Source organism: Tamandua tetradactyla, chromosome 12 (assembly GCF_023851605.1).
Source record: "Tamandua tetradactyla isolate mTamTet1 chromosome 12, mTamTet1.pri, whole genome shotgun sequence".
NCBI classification, from domain to species: domain Eukaryota; kingdom Metazoa; phylum Chordata; class Mammalia; order Pilosa; family Myrmecophagidae; genus Tamandua; species Tamandua tetradactyla.
This window is the reverse complement of record NC_135338.1, coordinates 5,386,409-5,403,864: the sequence shown is the minus strand read 5'-3', so window position 1 is coordinate 5,403,864 and position 17,456 is coordinate 5,386,409. Positions and strand designations below refer to the sequence as shown.

At 41.8% G+C, this 17,456-nt stretch overlaps 1 protein-coding gene across 1 annotated transcript in view; it reads right to left on the bottom strand.

The window, feature by feature from the left end:
* The window catches only part of RTN1 (reticulon 1), a 268,450-nt gene that overhangs the window by 100,225 nt on the left and 150,769 nt on the right, over window positions 1-17,456 (bottom strand). The window contains 2 exon segments of the mRNA XM_077122477.1: window positions 15,381-15,456; window positions 15,459-16,132. Of these exon segments, the coding sequence (XP_076978592.1) occupies window positions 15,381-15,456; window positions 15,459-16,132 (750 nt within the window).

The window sequence follows — 17,456 nt, the reverse complement described above, 5'->3', positions numbered from 1 at the left end:
TAGTCTCTGATTAACCAGCCACTTCCCCGTAACAACGCTATACTATGGAAGAGGACGTATCAATTTTGTGAACAGTTTCTCACGTTTACCAATTACAAAATGGGCATCGTTTAAATAACCTGGACAACTTTTTGTACAGGGGGAGACATAAAACTTACAGTTCAGGTGGATGATCTTATATCGCATCCTAGAGGCAAATCTGCAGATCTGACAGATGAAGAATAAAGTTGAAACCTGAAGATGTCTTATTCAGAGGACTTTGCCCTCAGCCTCTATGGCAGAGCTGAGGGGCCCTCCCATCAACAAGGACTCCTACAATTTTAGACACTCTAGTGGGTTTTCAGTGAAAGATGTGGCTCCAGGGGACCCAAAATGTAACCCGTGAGATGTTTTATAAATCAAAATCAAGATTTTGGTCTTTGGAACTATGGCAAATCTTAGAGGGCTACATAAAACCTACACAAAATTTCAGAATATTCAAAGGGATAAGAAAGGACAAAAAATGTGGACCTCAACAAAGGAAAAAAGATAGAAAAGAAATGGGACGAATTGACAATGAGGTTATTTTATTTATAACAAGGTTATCTAGAATAATTTATTTATGATTTTCTTCATTTCTAAACATTTGAGAAAACTATGATACTGGAAAATTGATTCAACCATCAGTTAACCAAGCTAAAATTTTAAAAACTTATTTTCAGGTGTGTGCTGATTTGAATCTATTATGCACCCCAGAAAAGCTGTGTTTTAATCCTGACATGATCCTGTGGGGGCAGCTGTTTTTTTTAATCCTGATTCAATGCTGTAGGTTGGAAACTTTCGATTAGATTATCTCCACAGAGATGTTAGGCAACTAATTGTGGGTGTGACCTTTGATTAGATGGGGCTGCAACTCCACCCAATCAGGGTAGGTCTTGATTAGTTCACTGGAGTCCTTTAAAAGAGGAAACATTTTGGGAGAGCTCAGAGCCAGCAGAGAGAGAGAGGGGACAGAAACTGTACCGCAGAGTCGACATAGATGCCAACACTCAGAGAACAGAGATACAGATGTTTGGAGATGCCTGGAGCCCAGAAGACATTGCCATGAGATGTTACACAAACCAGAACCTGGAGAAAGTCAAGGGAAGCCAAAAGATGAAGCCAGCCCTGGAGAAGCAAAGTGAGGAAACCCACAGGAACAGAAGCTGAAAGCAACGGAGCCCAGGAGAAGGGACAAGCAGATGCCAGCCATGTGATTACCCTGCTGACAGAAGGGTTCCTGACCCATCGATCTTCCTTGAATTAAGGCATCCTTCCATGAATGCCTCAGTTTGGACACTATTATAGGCTAAGAACTGTAAATTTGTAACTTATTAAATTCACCTTTTTAAGAGCCATTCCAATTCTGGTATATTGCAATCTGGTAGCTTACAAACTAACACAAGGTGATTAGATTCTATTTCCAGCCCACCGATCATGCTACCATTTGAACTAGCTGTGCACAGTGTGTACCATTAAACATTTTTTATTTACACCAAGAAACATTTATGGTGTTAAACCTTATATCTCCAAATTCTAAAGCAATTTGACATACAAAAGCACTTAACTTTGCTTATAAACAAGATGATCGCCTAGAAATTAATTTAGTTGGAAAAGGGCCTTGGACAGAGAGTTGAGTTGGTGACTCTTCAAATCCTGGTTCTGCAGTGATGTCACCTTGAACAACTTACTTTACCTCAATCCAGGACTTCAATTTAAAATGAGGTTCTTGATTCAAAAACTTCAACTAGCAGGAAACTCTGGTTCAGAAGCTCTGAATGGTTACATATCTTATATTTTGGCAGAAGCCAAACAGTCTACCTTAAAACGAATTCTTGTAAAAAGTGTTACACATTTAGGAATATATTTTGAAACTCTGTCCTTATGTTTGTTCCAAGGAAAACATGAATGGGGATTTAAATGGTTGCATAAAAAGTACATAAATCCAAGGCCATGTGGACATTGAAAAGTCATTCCAAGACCTTATTCTTATAACCCAGGAGATCTGATTATAAACTTCAACTCATGGTGGTTTGATGAGAGGTTAAAAAGTAAAGGTTGGATATTTTCATCATAACCACAGGATGGCAACAGACATTAAACAGTCAATGGAGATAATCAATACAAATCCACCCTCCAGCTTTAATTTATTTTCACTGCATTTTTAGGTTTAGAGTCAAGTAGATCTCCTGGAAATTCAGGGAAGGTGAATGATAGTGAAGCTGGTAGTAAAAGAATTAGGGGTTGGAACACATACACTGCTTTTGCAAGTGTTTCATGTGTAGACAATCCCCTAAGATTTCACAGTTTTGCCAAGAGCTTTAAGAAAATTAGGCACCTATCTGAAGGCAAGAGTTAAGCCAGGATGCTGTATTTCTCAAAATATGCAGCTTTGAACTGAATTATTTAGTAATAAGTGTGACATTGTTTTTGTTGTATAATAAGATTAAGCTTGCTTCTCCCATTTGTGACTGAAAGCACACAGCTCACCCTCACCCTCAGGCCTCCTTGCTCTACTCTGATTTCTCCAAACTTCAGGGCAGAGGCCAACTTGAGGACCCATCTGATCCAGAAGGCTCCAGACTACTAGAGAAGTTAACAGTGATTTCCTCTGTGTCCCCAGCACATTCTTTTGGGTCCTCGGTTTTGGAGGCTTTGTGAGGTGGACACATGATAGGTAGACTCTTTCAGAGTATGGTGGCAAGGCCAGGGTATGCTTACATTAGCACTCTCCAGAATCCTCATGAGGAGGTAGATTTCTCAGACTTAATGATACAGTTTCCTTTTAAACCCCACAAATGAACTATTTTAACTAACATCTATACCTAAACAAAAAAACCCAACTTTCAGGAGTCTGGTTTAGGTCCTGGAAAAGTTGGAGCACTATAGGAAAAAACTGCCAAAGATTTTTCTAAGGATTTTGCAAGGTTAGCCTCCAGTCTCCAGTCTCTAGAACAGTTGTCCTCAAATCCTGGTGTTCCTAGGATTCACTGGGAAGCTAATTAAGGAAGCAGTTTCCTCAGCCCCTCTCTAGGAGAGCATGGACTGGGCCTGGCAAGCTGCATTTTAACAAGCTGCTTCTGATGTAAACGGCCCACCAACCACACTTTGAGAAACACTGTTTCAAAAAACCATATGGTTCCACCACATTCCTAATTGACTGCTCTTGCCCCCTTCTCCAGTTTCACAAGGAAAGAGAAAGGTCCTGGATACAGGCTTCACTTGGGTGACCTACCTGACGAAAGAAGACCACCCTATCAAGCCTAAGCCATGTAAATGTCAGAATGATCATTCCAGTGGCACGGTTGACTCAGAAAGCACCCAGCAATTGCCAATGAAGACCATGGTCAACTGCAGCCTTGTGCTGAGATAAGGCCCAGACAGGAGCTCATCCAAACTTCAGACCCCAGTTTGAGTGGCCACCTTAAAGCTGCCTTTGCTTTTACTTTAACCACCACTCTTCTGCAGGATACTGTCTTTTCTATTAGCATAGCTTAAATTTGTATTTGGAACCATGTGTTAAACTTTACAAAGCTTTCATGGGTTCCTGACCCTAGCCAAATTTGTACCTAACACTATTTAAATCACCAACTTGCTTATCCACAAATCCTATCTAACTCGCTCTATGTCTTATTTAACCTGCACACAAATGATACTTGACTCTCATTCCAGTTCCAATCTCAGGGACCCAAACATCACTGTCACCTAAACACACTGATAATCATCAAACTCCCAGGTGCTTCACCATGAAAGTATCTAGTTATGGAGCTCGAATTGTGAGAGAAATTTTCAGTTCCATTATAATCCAAATGGATGACTTTCCCGCAGTATACCATGACTAATGGAGCAGCATCAAATTTGGGGTAACTGTTTTTACATTGTAATCATCTTTGTATCTATTTGTGATGATCTTCATGTTAAAAATTGAAATATAATCTGAGAGCTCTTGGAGGTCAAGCCATCTCCACTACCAATTCTATTAAGTCAATCTCCAAAATACATAGCAACCCCACCCATTGCTCTCTGTCTCCATCGCTACCACCTTTACCCAGCCACTTCCATCCCATGCTTGCACTACTGCAATAGCTTCCTAACTGGTCTTTCTGCTTCCATGCTCTCCTTCTCCAATCCTTTCTCCCTACGGCAGTCAAACTGATCTCTGAAAAATGCAAAGCAGGCTGTGTCACTTCCTACTTTAAAAATATTTCAGTGCTTTCTTACCACACTCAGGATAAAATCCAAACTGGGCGGGCCACCGTGGCTCAGCAGGTAAGAGTGTTTGCCTGCCATACCCGAGGACCCGGGTTCAATTCCCGGTGCCTGGCCATGTTAAAAAAAAAAAAAAATCCAAACTGCTCCATTGCCCGAATTTATCTTGGCCTCATCTTAATAGGATCTTGGAAGATCCTGTTTATAAATGAATTCATACCCACAGGAGCAGGGGTTAAGATGGGACCATGTTCTCGTGGCAGACATGAGTCAGTCAATGCAGGAGTGTTAAACAGGGTCACAAGGATAGAACCCAGAAGTCCAGACACCACATCTATGACATCCTACCTAGATTATAGAGAGCAGTGAGGTTAGCACTTGCACAGGTTGAAGAATCCTCTGGAGCCAGCCTTGGCTCTGAGAGTTACAGGATATGAACTATGTCCCCCAAGCCCCATGACCACATCAGTAAATGAGGGTGACTTATGTGAGGGAGATAAAGGGGCTGGGTAAGGAATCAGGATCACAATCTAAATACAAAGTCATTATTTTTATGGCATCTGGATGCCTTACACCTGCAAACTCGATCTCTACAGGCTAGTTTAAAGTTGTCTTGAATCCATCTTAGGAGATAAGAAGCCCCACTCCATGCTCAAGCCAGATCACTAGGAAGTTTGGGATTGTGTCCTTAAAGAATGGGCATTGAAATACTACAGAGATGCAGTAACAATTCCAGATACGTATACACACTCTGGAGATATAAAGTCTCTAGAACAATAAGCACTAGGAACCACCAAGATCTGGAGCAATGCTAGACAAGACAGAGAAGAGAACCACCCCAGTGTCCCAAGCCAATATGCAATTTGGAACAATGCTACCTCTGTGACTCCTTCCGAAGAAAAAGCTGGCGAGCTGAGCTAGCTACTGGCAGCCTTACTCTTTGGAAGCCTCGACTAAGAGAGCACCTTCCATCATTGGACAATGTCTCACAAACGTGGCTTAGCTGCTTGGAATAATCTAAGATGAAACACCCAGTTTTCTTCTGAGTACACACATGTCACATATCTGCACAGGAGCCAGACTTTATCCAGCTGACCAGGGGCCATCTTGGTGAAAGCCAGCATCGGAGACAGCTGCTAAAGCAGAACGGGCATATGCTCTCAGGCCGATGCCAAAATCTGTATTATGAAAGCAACTGACTTTGCAAGAACCTCTGCAGACTGTTTTATGGTTCAATCTCATGGAAGTAAATAAATACAGGACTAGAGTACAATGATTTTTTAGAAATAAAGGGAGAAAAGTAAATGGTTCTACATTCTTGAAGTTCTCTCGCAAATATTTTAGAACAGAAGCAAGATCTGACTTAAAAAAGCAATAATAAATATCATAAATAGGTAAATAAAAACCTATTTTATTTGTGAAGACCTCCATCTGGGAGCCTTACTGCAAACCACTCCTCCAAACAAGAGCTTTTTCCTGCCACAAAAGGCTGAGTCCTCAGCCCAGGCTGCAGCAGCTGGTACCTACGGAGAGGAAACTGCTGTTGAGGCGGATGTAGAGGCTTGCCTCCCAGCGCACAGGGCAGGCATCTTGGATGGACAGCAGCTGAGTGCCTTCTCAGCTTCTATAATTAAAAAAAAAAAAAACACCTAGGACATGATCATCAAGGTATTTTTTTTACTTCCTTAGCTAATCTACTTTCAACCCAAATTCTCAAGCTCAGTGTGCTTATTGATTGTGCCCTTTTGGGATGAGAGCAGAATGGAAAGCTGCATATTTTTTTTTCTTTTTATGCCGTATGGTGGGGGTCACATTTCATTCTTTTTCCATGTGAGTATCCCCCGATTGCAGCACCATTTGTTGAATTTTTGTTTGGTTTGGTTTTTCATTTGTTTATTCACTGGTTTGTTTCGGAAGTTCAGGGACTGGGAACCGAACCCGGGTCTCCCACCTGGCGGGTAAGTATTCTACCACTGAACTATCCTCACATAAAGAGCTGCATTTTTAACAAACATGCCAGGAGATTCTGCAGCATGGTGCTCAAGCAACACTTAAGGAATTACTGAATTGAAGTGATATTTCTCAAAATGGGGTCTGGATGCATTCTTGAGGGTTCCAAAAAGAAAATTTTCACATTGAAAAGTTTTATTTTGGTAATAGTTTTTCAAATATTTCTGGATCATTTGGATGACAATTTTATTACCAAACACTACTGTTAGATTTCCAATGAAGTGCTTATAACTTTGCCTTGGGCTCATGAGTCTTTACTTAGATCCAGACTTGATTTGTGTGTTCATGCCAAAGTGAGGCCTCATGAACTCACTTTATGCTAGATAAAGGTATAATTTAAAAACTAGGGGAAGACTTGAGTCATCCTACGACACTCGGAGGTTCAAATGACTAAGAAACTTAATAATCAATACCATTTTAACCTTAGAAGAAGTGATATAATTTTTAAAAAGTATAATTTATCATAATGTATTAATGTGGTCAATTTACATTTTATTGGCCTTGTAGTTTTATTTGAATATAATTTGTGAATTTGTTTTAGTTTTGTAGTTACATAAATGCTATAAGCAAAAAGCAGATTTTGTTTGTAAAATCATGATAAAATATTTGTATATATTATATTTTAAAACAACAAAAAAAACCACATATTATTCAAGTTTGAGAAATACTTGAACTTAAGTGTCAATAAAACTAAAGCAACTTAGTATAGTTAGGATTTAACCAGCATCAGCCAGCTCCCTCCCAAATATCAGCTCCTGCCTTAAAAGTATATGCTGTGAATTCTAAGAAGGGCTCAATGAGCATGTATGGATATATACACAAGGACAATGCAAAAGGAATAAACGTTCATACAAAATCATGTCCATGGAAACTTAGTGAGTTTGTGTGTGCATGCATATGTTTGTGTGTGTATGTATGTGAGTGTGTATGTGTTTGTGTAACACTATGCCATTTGGTATGTTAGTATTAAAAATTAAATCAATTTTCCTCACTTTCTTGATACATCCATAAGTTTTTAACATACAAATGGCTGTGTCAGATTTTTCAGCTGTCTACCAACCCATGTCACACCGTCTCGGTGTGGTCCTACCAAAACTGTCCATTCAGGCCCCTTTGTCTGCATTTGCGACCGTCTGAAATTGTCAAGTCTCAGCTTCCAAAAGTCCCAGTTCCATTTACAGGACATGTACGTGATGACTCTTTAATGGAAATTTTGTCCAACAATGTCTAGACTGTATGTAGGTATGAAGGGAATTTTAAAAATGCATCAAAAATTAAGCTGTGAACAGTATTAGAATTTTGTCTATTTCTTAATTTTTAAATATGCTGATATGCCTTAAACAGTAGCTATAGATCATTGTCATTTTGCTGTTTGAAAATAACCAATGTGTTTTCTAAAACTTGTGTAATCTACTTTCAGTGTTAATGCAGAACTGTCATATATGTAAGCTGCATGTTAGACACCCGTCTTTTTTTAAGAAAACTAAAATAATTGTATTGATGTGAAGCATATCACTTTTTCAAGTATGAAAGTAATCACTCAACAGCCATGCTTGGTAATTTGGTGTCTGTTAAAGTAAGGAGTGATGGACAGGTAATCTATGCATGTATCAACAGTGCCAAGACATCAAGTGGGGTAAATATATTTTTACCCAAACACTAAAAAACTTTAAAAAGGAACAGAAATCAACATCTGAGAGGTCTAGGACTGAAGGTAAGCTCTTTCTCTGGATTTAATAAATATCATCGTCCTAGCACTGAACACAAATTACCACAATAGTGGGAGCTGCTAGTGAGAATGAGAACAGCAGGGTACAATGAGTCAGTCCTATGAAGCCAATGCAGACTAACGAACAGCCTGAGCAACAAGAAGTAGGTATGCAAGAGGAGGGGACAGAGTGAGATACTGAGATAAATAAAGAGATCGGAGCAAAGGCTGTGAGGTGGGCACAGCAAGGGCTCAGGTAGTGGGGAAGGCAGGGACAAGAGATGGAAGAAACTGCATATCATGCTAAGGGGTAAGGGCTGTATCTTTAAGCACTGAAGAGTTTAAAGCAGATGTGAATTTTGGACAAATGATTGGAAGCAAAGTGGAGGGCAGTGTGGTGGTGTGAGATGCTGGCCAGAGGATTCCTGTAAAATGAAAGAGGCCTATACTAAAAGTAAGCTGCTGGGATGAAGTAAAAAGGACGAATTTTAGAGATGTTAAGGAAGAAGAGAAGACAGAACTTGGTGATCCACAAACATGGCAGACATGGCAGAAAGAAGTAGCTAAGCAGGCTTCTAGGTTTCTGGCTTTGGTGGCTAGGAGGAAGGATGTGGCATTCACTCAGGGAGGGCAGGAAGGAAAAGAGCAGTGCATGAGTCTGGGTTCTCTAGGGGAACAGAACCAACAGGAGATATCTATAAATATGAAATTTTATAAAGTTGTCTCATATAACTGTGAGGATGCACAAGTCCAAATTCCATAGGGCAGGCCACAAGCTGACAGCTCTGGTAAAGGTCTAAATAAATTCCCCAGAAGAGGCTGGCTGGTTGAAGCAGAGAGAATGAGAGAGATTCTCTCTTCTGACTTCTCTTTTAAAGCCTTCAGCCTATTAGATTAAACATCACTAACTGCAGAAGACATTCCATTTGGTTGACTGCTGATGTAATCAGCTATGGATGCAATCAGCGTGCTGATGATTTTATAAACCAGCCTTTTGGTTTATAGGCTAGCCATGAACTCTCCCTGCAGTAATGGCTAGGCCAATGACTGTTTGACCAGCCAACTGGGCACCATCACCTGGCCAAGTTGACACCAGAACCTCACCCCATTACATTCCATGATAAAAAAATATGCAACAAACTAGGAATAAAAGAGAACTTCCTCAACTAATAAAAGGTATTTATGAAAAACTCACAGCTAACATCACACTTGATGGTGAAAGACCAAACACTTTCCCTCTAAAACCAAGATCAAGATAAGGATGTCTGCTCTTATCACTTCTATTCAATATTGTATTGAATACCCAGCACAACTGGACAATAAAATGAAATAAAAGGCACCCAGATTAGAAAAGAAGTAAACCTATTCTTTTTTGCATGTAACATGCCCTTGTATATAGAAAATTCTAAGGCATCCACTAAAATATTATTAGAAGTAACTAACAAGTTCAGCAAGATTTCAGGATACAAGATAAATAAACAAAAGTTAATTATATTTCTACATACTAGCAATAAACAATCTCAAAATGATATTAAGAAAATAATTTCATTGCAATATCATAAAAAGAATAAAAATATTTCTTTTGATAAAGAACTTGGGCATATCAAATTTGGGAAGCCTACATGACGGCCAATAAACAATGGGAAAAGTGGGTTTGGAGATCACAAGAGAGGACTGTTCCAAAGCAAGAGATTTGAGATGTGCTGCACACAAGGCAATAGCCAAAAGTCTATGCAGGTGAGAACAGCTGTGAGAGTACAGATCTGTAAAGCAAAGAAAGACAAGGGCAGAACTCAGGGGCATAACAGGATCTGGAAGAGATGTAACAGAAGATATTGGAAGAGAGGTCAGACAGTTCAAAAGAGAATCTGGAAGGAGAAACATCAGGACAACAAGGTAGGAGAGTAGTTTGGAGAAGGAGTGAGTGATCTTCATGTGAGCTCTATACTGTCCCGACTTTACTGTTAAATGAAATGTTAGAAAACAGCGTGTGCAATACGAAACCATGAATGCAATAAAAATTTATCCATGCCCAAATACTTTTTTTAAAATTCTGAATGGATTCAAGAACCACCACCAAAAACCAAACAACAAAAATCCCTGTGGTTGCCTCTGGGAGTTAGGATTGGGAGGGTAGAATAGGAGAACTTAAAAACTTTTTCTTTCACACCATTTTCACAGAGCTTGAATTTATCATGAACTTGCATTACTTTCTTACTAATGTTTAAAGGACTGGTCTGCAGTATCATATCAAAGTACCAGACACCACAAGAAGAGACAATAAAGAGGTCTTTTTCTCCTGCAAGAAGGGAGGCTTTAGTGACCTTTATTGCAATTGCTTCAGGTATACATGTGCAATCTCATTGCCACTCTCTACTACACTGCTTCCCGAGCCTTAGCGTGCACTGAAATCACTAGGGTCTGTTAAAATGTAAAGTAATCAGAATGCAGGGAATTGGAAGTGAATGAGAAATAGCACTGTTTCCCCTGAAAATGAATCCAGAGGCACACGCTAATAAAAAAAGATTTTGCAATAGATAGGTTTAGGAAATGCCACATATCCATCCTGTTGAGTCACACTGTGTATTAGTGTTTTAAAGGCTCTGAGAATTCAAGAAGTTATGAAACTTGTTTAAGTCAGGATTTTCCAACTTAATTTGATGGTGGGACCACTTATTTTCACCCTGCATAACTGTATCCTTAACATCCTCAGAACATATTTTGGGAAGTGCTAACTGGTACAGGCTATTCTTTAAGGCATGGACTATGGAGACACAGGGAAGAGGCAGTCGTTAGTGAGAGATGAAGACCCAAGAGAGCACTTTGGGTTGAAGGTCTCCATAACTTCTGCATGTGGGAGGATAGCTCCCAAACAGAAGAAAAGGTTGAAAATATGGTGGTAGAAAGGAAAAAAGTTATGTGGCAATATCCAGAAACTATAACCGAGGTTGGTGATGCAACCAGTGGTGAGATTATTCTCGAACAAAAAAAAGGACACCTTATTTATGAGTCTTAAAGAGGGGGTGAAATGTACATATGCTATGTGTGGTAGTTAGATTCAGTTGTCAACTTGGCCAGGTGAAGGTGCCTAGTTCTGTTGCTGTGGACATGAGCCAATGGTACGTGAACCTCATCTGTTGCTCACTACATCTGCAGTCGGCTAAGAAGCATGCTGGCTGCAATGAATGATGGGTGAGTTAATTGGCTGGTGCGTAAATGAGAGACTCAAGGTAGCACAGCCCAAGCAGCTCAGCACTCGCAGCTGCACGTTTGGAGATGCAGAAAGAAATCACCCCAGGGAAAGTTGTTAGAACGCAGAGGCCTGGACAGAAGGCCAGCAGAGACCATCCTGTGCTTTCCCACATGAGAAAGAACCTCAGTGAAAAGTTAGCTGCCTTTCCTCTGAAGAACTAACGAAATAAATCCCCTTTTATTAAAAGCCAATCCGTCTCTGGTGTGTTGCATTCTGGCAGCTAGCAAACTAGAACATTATGTTAGAGTATTGGGTTTATTTTTATATGTACTATCCAAAAATGGATATAAAATGGCATATAAAAATGTAGATGAGGAAATTGAGACAAAGAGAAAATAAGAGGAGAAAAGAAAAGAAGTCAAAGTTAAACTTAGTACTGAGCTTCCTGGTAGCCAAAGCAAAGACAGAAAAATGACTAGTTAAAGGATTCATCAGGCTTGTAATGTAATAATCATAATAAGAGTTGACATTTCTTGAGAGTCAATCATGTGCCATGCACAATCGTTAGCGCCTTATATGTATCAAACTTATGCAATCCTTACAACCACCTTATGAGTTAGGTGCTAGTGCAGAGGGTATTAGCTTTGTTTTACAGATGAGGAAAATGAAGCACTGAGAGGTAAGATCAAAACAAGTCCAGGGCCCAGCAGAAGCATAAAATTTTCTGGTCCTGAACATTGAGAGTTTTCTTCACTTTGAGATGCAGCAAACAGCATCCTTAAAATCCTCCCCAGCATAAGTATGATAGAAATTCTTTTAATTTTAATATCTCAATGGAAGTTAATAAGCTAAGTGCTTAAGTGCAACAGAGTAAAAATAATCTGGTAAGGAACCAAAGTCAGTCAGTCCAAGGACAGAATTCTTTTCTGATGGCAAGTAAGGCACAATTTAGAATATCCTTAGGAACTGACATATTGCATATCCATCAAGTCATTACCCATAAATCATATTCTCCATAAGCAGATTTTTAAAGTAAGAATTTAACAGCAGTGAGTTTGAGGTCATTATATTCTCTAGCAAAAACAAGAAGTGCAGACAAATAAGTTTTTAGATATGCTAGGGAGAGGCAGGAAATTGAGTGGGATTCATGCACAAAAACCTCCACTCTTTCAGTGAGACAGGAGGTGAGGTCATCTGCTGAGAATTAGAAATGAAGATCACAGTACTATGACACAGAGGTTTGCCTCTTCAAGGTTCCTTTAAGGCGCTGAATTTACAGCACTACCCTCATCAGTATAATCTTAAGTAAATCAGCAAATGTGCTACTCATTATGATTATGGAAATTTGCAGCTCATCTGAATTGACATGTATTTTTTTCCTGACTCTCCCTTGATATACTGGTTATTTGCAGCACATATTCCTCAGGGTTTGAGTCTACTCATTTTCCCTTTGAGCCTACGCTACATGTCATCCTGGAATTGGTAGAGCTTAACCAGTCGGATAGAAGAAGGAGTAACGGAGCCTCCTATTCCCAAAACTAGCCAGCCTGTCAAATTTTGGCCATTGGCTTTTTACTGACAAGTTCCTAATGGTCAGGGCTAACCTTGTAGAAATCAAAAGCTAACGATCCCTTCAGAGTCTAAAAATGATCATAACAGGTGGCCCTGGAAGGTATGGGGGAGCAGAAACGAGGGGCAGCAGGACTTCAGGGGTACACACAAAGGGAGGGGAACTGGAACACGAAGGAAGAGCTGCATTTTGTCTGCAGTGTTAACCTCCAGTGTAACTCAGCAGAGTTCTCTGAAAGGCAAGAAAGCTACAAAAATAGGCTTGTGTGGGGCATGTGCATCCGTAAGCATGACAATAATCCTTGATAATGCATGCTACGAAGTTATGAAACAAGTACCGAAACGTTCTCTAAAGTATCTCTAGACCCTTCTGAAATTTAACCCACCATCAGCAGGATGGTTGAAAGCCAGAGGTATGCGCGTACTTCTAAATATGTAAACCTGAATGCAGTTCTAATGCCTGAGGCTTCAGACTATAAGAGCAAAAAAACCCACAGAAGCTGACCTGACCTCACTGCTGAGGGGAGTGGTGTTTGGTATTAGCACAATCCTGCTGCCCACTGACAATGATTAAGAACAGCCTGGGGGAGGCTGGGCAATACTGTTCCTCTCTCTTCTGCTGGAATGAAGGAAAGACTAAAGGAACCTCAGAGCTCAAAGAACCTGCTGGTAGTGATGAGTCATCTATCCAGGACATCCAGAGCTTGGCTTCCCCAGAAGGGCCTTTTAGACTCTCCCTGTAGGTAATGCACTGAGTAGTCACTTTCAGTGGGAGACTGGATTTCAAAGGACCCCTAAGCGTAGAGTAGAGTACAGGTCATTCACCCTGGCACATCTTACTCTTTTGAAAAGACTGCTGCCCTCTCCTCTCCCCTCTAGCTTCTAAACTTGGCAGCAGAGGGCCTAAATCATATGGGGCAAATTGCACAGAGATTCAAATGACACTAGAATTGGCCATAAAAGATGCTCTGAAATCTGTGCATTCACAGCTGCAGTTTTCCATCTCCTTACCTTTTCATTAGATGCCCAGTCAACCCATAGATTCAAAAATGTACTTGTCTCAAAAATTTACTACAGTGGGAAAAATAGGCCTGCGGAATTCCATTTTCTCTTTAGCTTTCACATTTATTTATTTATGAGAATAAATATACCCAGATGGTACTGTGCCCCTGGTGACTATTTCAGAAACGCGAGCTGGGGGATAAAATAGAGCTGCATGTCTATCACAGGGAAGTGATACGAACACACACTCAGCAATCTTATTGCTCAACTGCATAGGGCTGAAGGGACCACTGTCCGTTCATGCCTAATGAGCCTTCCTTCCTGTAAGTCACCAGGGTGCTTTGCCACCACATTCAAGGTGGTGACAAAATAATCCAAATTAATTTTAATATTCACCTAACAAACACACATTCGACATTTTGAATTTGTTGTCAAATACCCTTCCTATCATAAGCATTAAATACATTTTAAACTCTGAGGAGTTATGGGGTACTTCCACCCTTTGTAATTATCCATCACTGGAAAATCAAGAGTCAATTATTATTTATCAGCCTACATACAACAACACTGGTCTAAGCTAGCAGCACCTATGCGGCAGACTTATCCTTTTAATCACATTTGTTTAGGTTCCCCAATCCAATGTGTTAATTTCAAAAAATTTAGAAACTAGTTTCTAATCTATAATGAGAAAGATTTTGTCTTCTACTTTTATATGAAGCCCTTTAACTGCTACTCACATCATCGAAGTTAGCATATACACAGGAAGGAGTGTGTACCCTTGAAATCATTTATCCCAGAAAGGCAAATTAGTTTCAAAGAAAACAAAGGAGATGGGTGGAAGGGGCCCTTGAATACTGTTGTGCTTTTAGGTCTGTTTTAAAGTTCTACCTGGGTGCTCTCAACCTGAGGATTACGCTGTCACAGTGTCGTACATCATCAAAAACAGAATGCGGAAAGCCTTATTTATTCACCTGATTCTGCTTTCTTTCCTGAACTCCATAATACAACTGCAAACAGAAGCAGTGGATAATTTGAGGGGAACAACTGCCTATACACATGCTGTGTCTGAAAAATAAATAATGACTTTCATTTTTACGTTGAAGACCTCAAACCAACGTTTCTCATACAGGGAACATAACAACCAAATTAAAGTTATTCTAATCTGTAAGCAATGTTCAAAATTAATAAATCACCTTAGGTCTTCCTTAGGGACAAGAGAAACTCTGGAAACAACTTCCTTGACTAAATGGGACACAAAAACCTTATCGAGTTCCTAATCCTTCAGACCCTTAAGGAACAAGAGAAAGCATGGAGGTGAGCTCCGCTTGGCCCATTGAAGAAACACGTGGGCTGGCAAAATGGAATGTTCTCCTGCGGAGTCCTGGCACCTGGAGGGACTGCGGCCCATCGCATCAGCGAGGACACAGGAAATCGGAAAGTCTCCTGGACAATAATACCCAGAAAACCGTCCCTTCCCAAATGAGGAAGCCCAGTCCTGAAATGAAAGGAAGGTCACACACTCCATTTAGGAGAGACTCTCTCATGTCCTCCCCAGCCCCCTGGGGACTGTCCCCTGGTCAGCTGCCTGACCAGCCCGGTGGTGACTACAGAGCTCCCCTCTGCGAAGACCCCGCCGAACCCGCCCTGGAGTCGGGAAAGCTACCACTTTACCTTTCTGCTTATTTAAGATCAGCAGCGGGGGTGCGGCGCCCGGCCCGCGCTGCCCAGGGCCCTCTGCCGCCCGGGGGCACTTTGGTTGGGGCCCGCAGCTTCTGCAGGTTTCTGCTGCCACGTGGGCCCCTCGGGCGCGGCGGCTCGGTCTCCAGCGGGCAGCCCGGGGCCGGCGGCGGGGCCGGCCGGGGAGGACGCGAGGAAGGGGGCAGGCTCGGCCAGGCCCCGCCGGCTGGGCGGGCGCTCCTCCGCCCGCGCGCTCGCCTCCTCCCGGATGGCGTCCAGGGCGCCCGGCTTCATGGGGGGCGAGTCCTGCTCGCGCTTGGGGCTCTCCTCCGAGGCGGAGGAGGCGTCGCACGACTCGATGATGAGCTCGCTGTCCAGCTCGGCCTCGCGCTCCTCCCGCAGGATGCTGTACTGGATGGACGGCGAGGCCGGGGACGGCGGCGGGCCGCCCACGTGGCCGAAGGTCACGTAGCCCGAGGGCAGCGCGTCCTCGGCGGCCAGCGGGTCCTCGGACACCAGCTCGATCTCCGAGTCGCCCGACTCGGCGCTGCTCGCCTCGTGGTCCAGGGGGCTGGGGATGGTCGGAAGCCCGGCCCTGGCCTTGACCTCGGGCCTGTCCGTCACCTGGCCTGCCGGCCTCGCGCTCTCCGTGGTTTCGTATGACAAGCCCTTGGCTTCTTTGATGGCAGTGATCAGCTCATCCTCAGAGATGCTGCATTTCCCCTGGGATTCTGCAGCAGATGGTTCTGACGTCCCATATCACGGAGAAGAGCCAGAAAGGAACACACAGGGAAAGGCAGATGGACAGAGAGAGAAGAAATAAAACAAACTTTCATTAGGGGATGTTTTGTCTTTGCTTGAGAAACACATAATCTCATTAGCACAAAAATAGTCTGTTTCCAGGGCTATGCTGGAAAGACATGCACTTGAACTAAAAGGCTAATTACTTTCATGCCCCAATTAATCAGTGTGTACATACCTATCCGTCTTAATCTAGCTATTTTAAAAAATGACCCAGCAACTTCTTAGCAACAGAACTTCAGTTGGTTTTTCTGTTTCCATGTGGCAAAAAAAAAGTCTAGAAGCCATTGTTTTAATTTTTGATTCATCCCTTCAGAGAAGTGTTTCAGTTTCACAGAAGTGCATTCAGGCAGTCTGGGGTATCTAAGTCTCTGATTTGGCCACCAGTAGCAGCAGCTTCTGAAAATAATCCACTGCTTCTCATTCATTGGCATTCATGTCCCCTGACTCCTCTTTTAATAAGATAAAGACCACTAATTTGGATCTTTGTGTACAACTTGACTTCTGAGCGTTTCCCATAAAAATCAATAATTTTCCTCTTTTTCGTATGAAGGCCAACTAGGTGGAGGAAAACAAGAGAATTTTTTTGCCCATTCCACCAAGCAGGCTGTGCAGATTGTCATAATGTGTAAGCCCATGGGACCTCCAGGGACTTTCCCTCACTTCTCTCCTCTTCAGAAGAACAAAAGCTGAGAGTCACCCTCAGTCCCCTGGGTGAATGGTTGCTTCTCCCTGATGGTTCTCCAGATGGTCTGAAAGCCACACTGGTGAGCTGGCTGAGATTTCTCCCCCTCAGATGAGACTACCTGGGGTCACCATGACAACAGAGCTCAGGAGCTAGGCTTTCCCTTGAGGGACAACAGAGCCTTATCTCCATATATTCTAAACAACAGCCTCTAGCCCTTTTGTGAACAAGAACAACGTGCCATTTCTACAATGCTTGGCGGTCACAGGGAGGTATAGGGGAAGCAGGAGGTGTGGACTATCTATGACTAGGTAAGCTGTTGCTTTAGGATTGCGGGAGAACCCCAGTGGATAGCATATTTTAGACTTTTCTAATTTCCTATATGATTTTATCTCTTCTCCACATATCCTTTCATCCATCTGCTATTTATTGAGAATTTTCCATGTATGAGGCCCTCTTTAGGCAGTGAATGAATCATAAAATAAAATACTAGTTTTGTTATTCTAGTGTGAGGGAACATAATAGATAAAATAATGAGCAAATTATATAGTATGTTAGCAGGTATAGATCACCATGAATAAAAG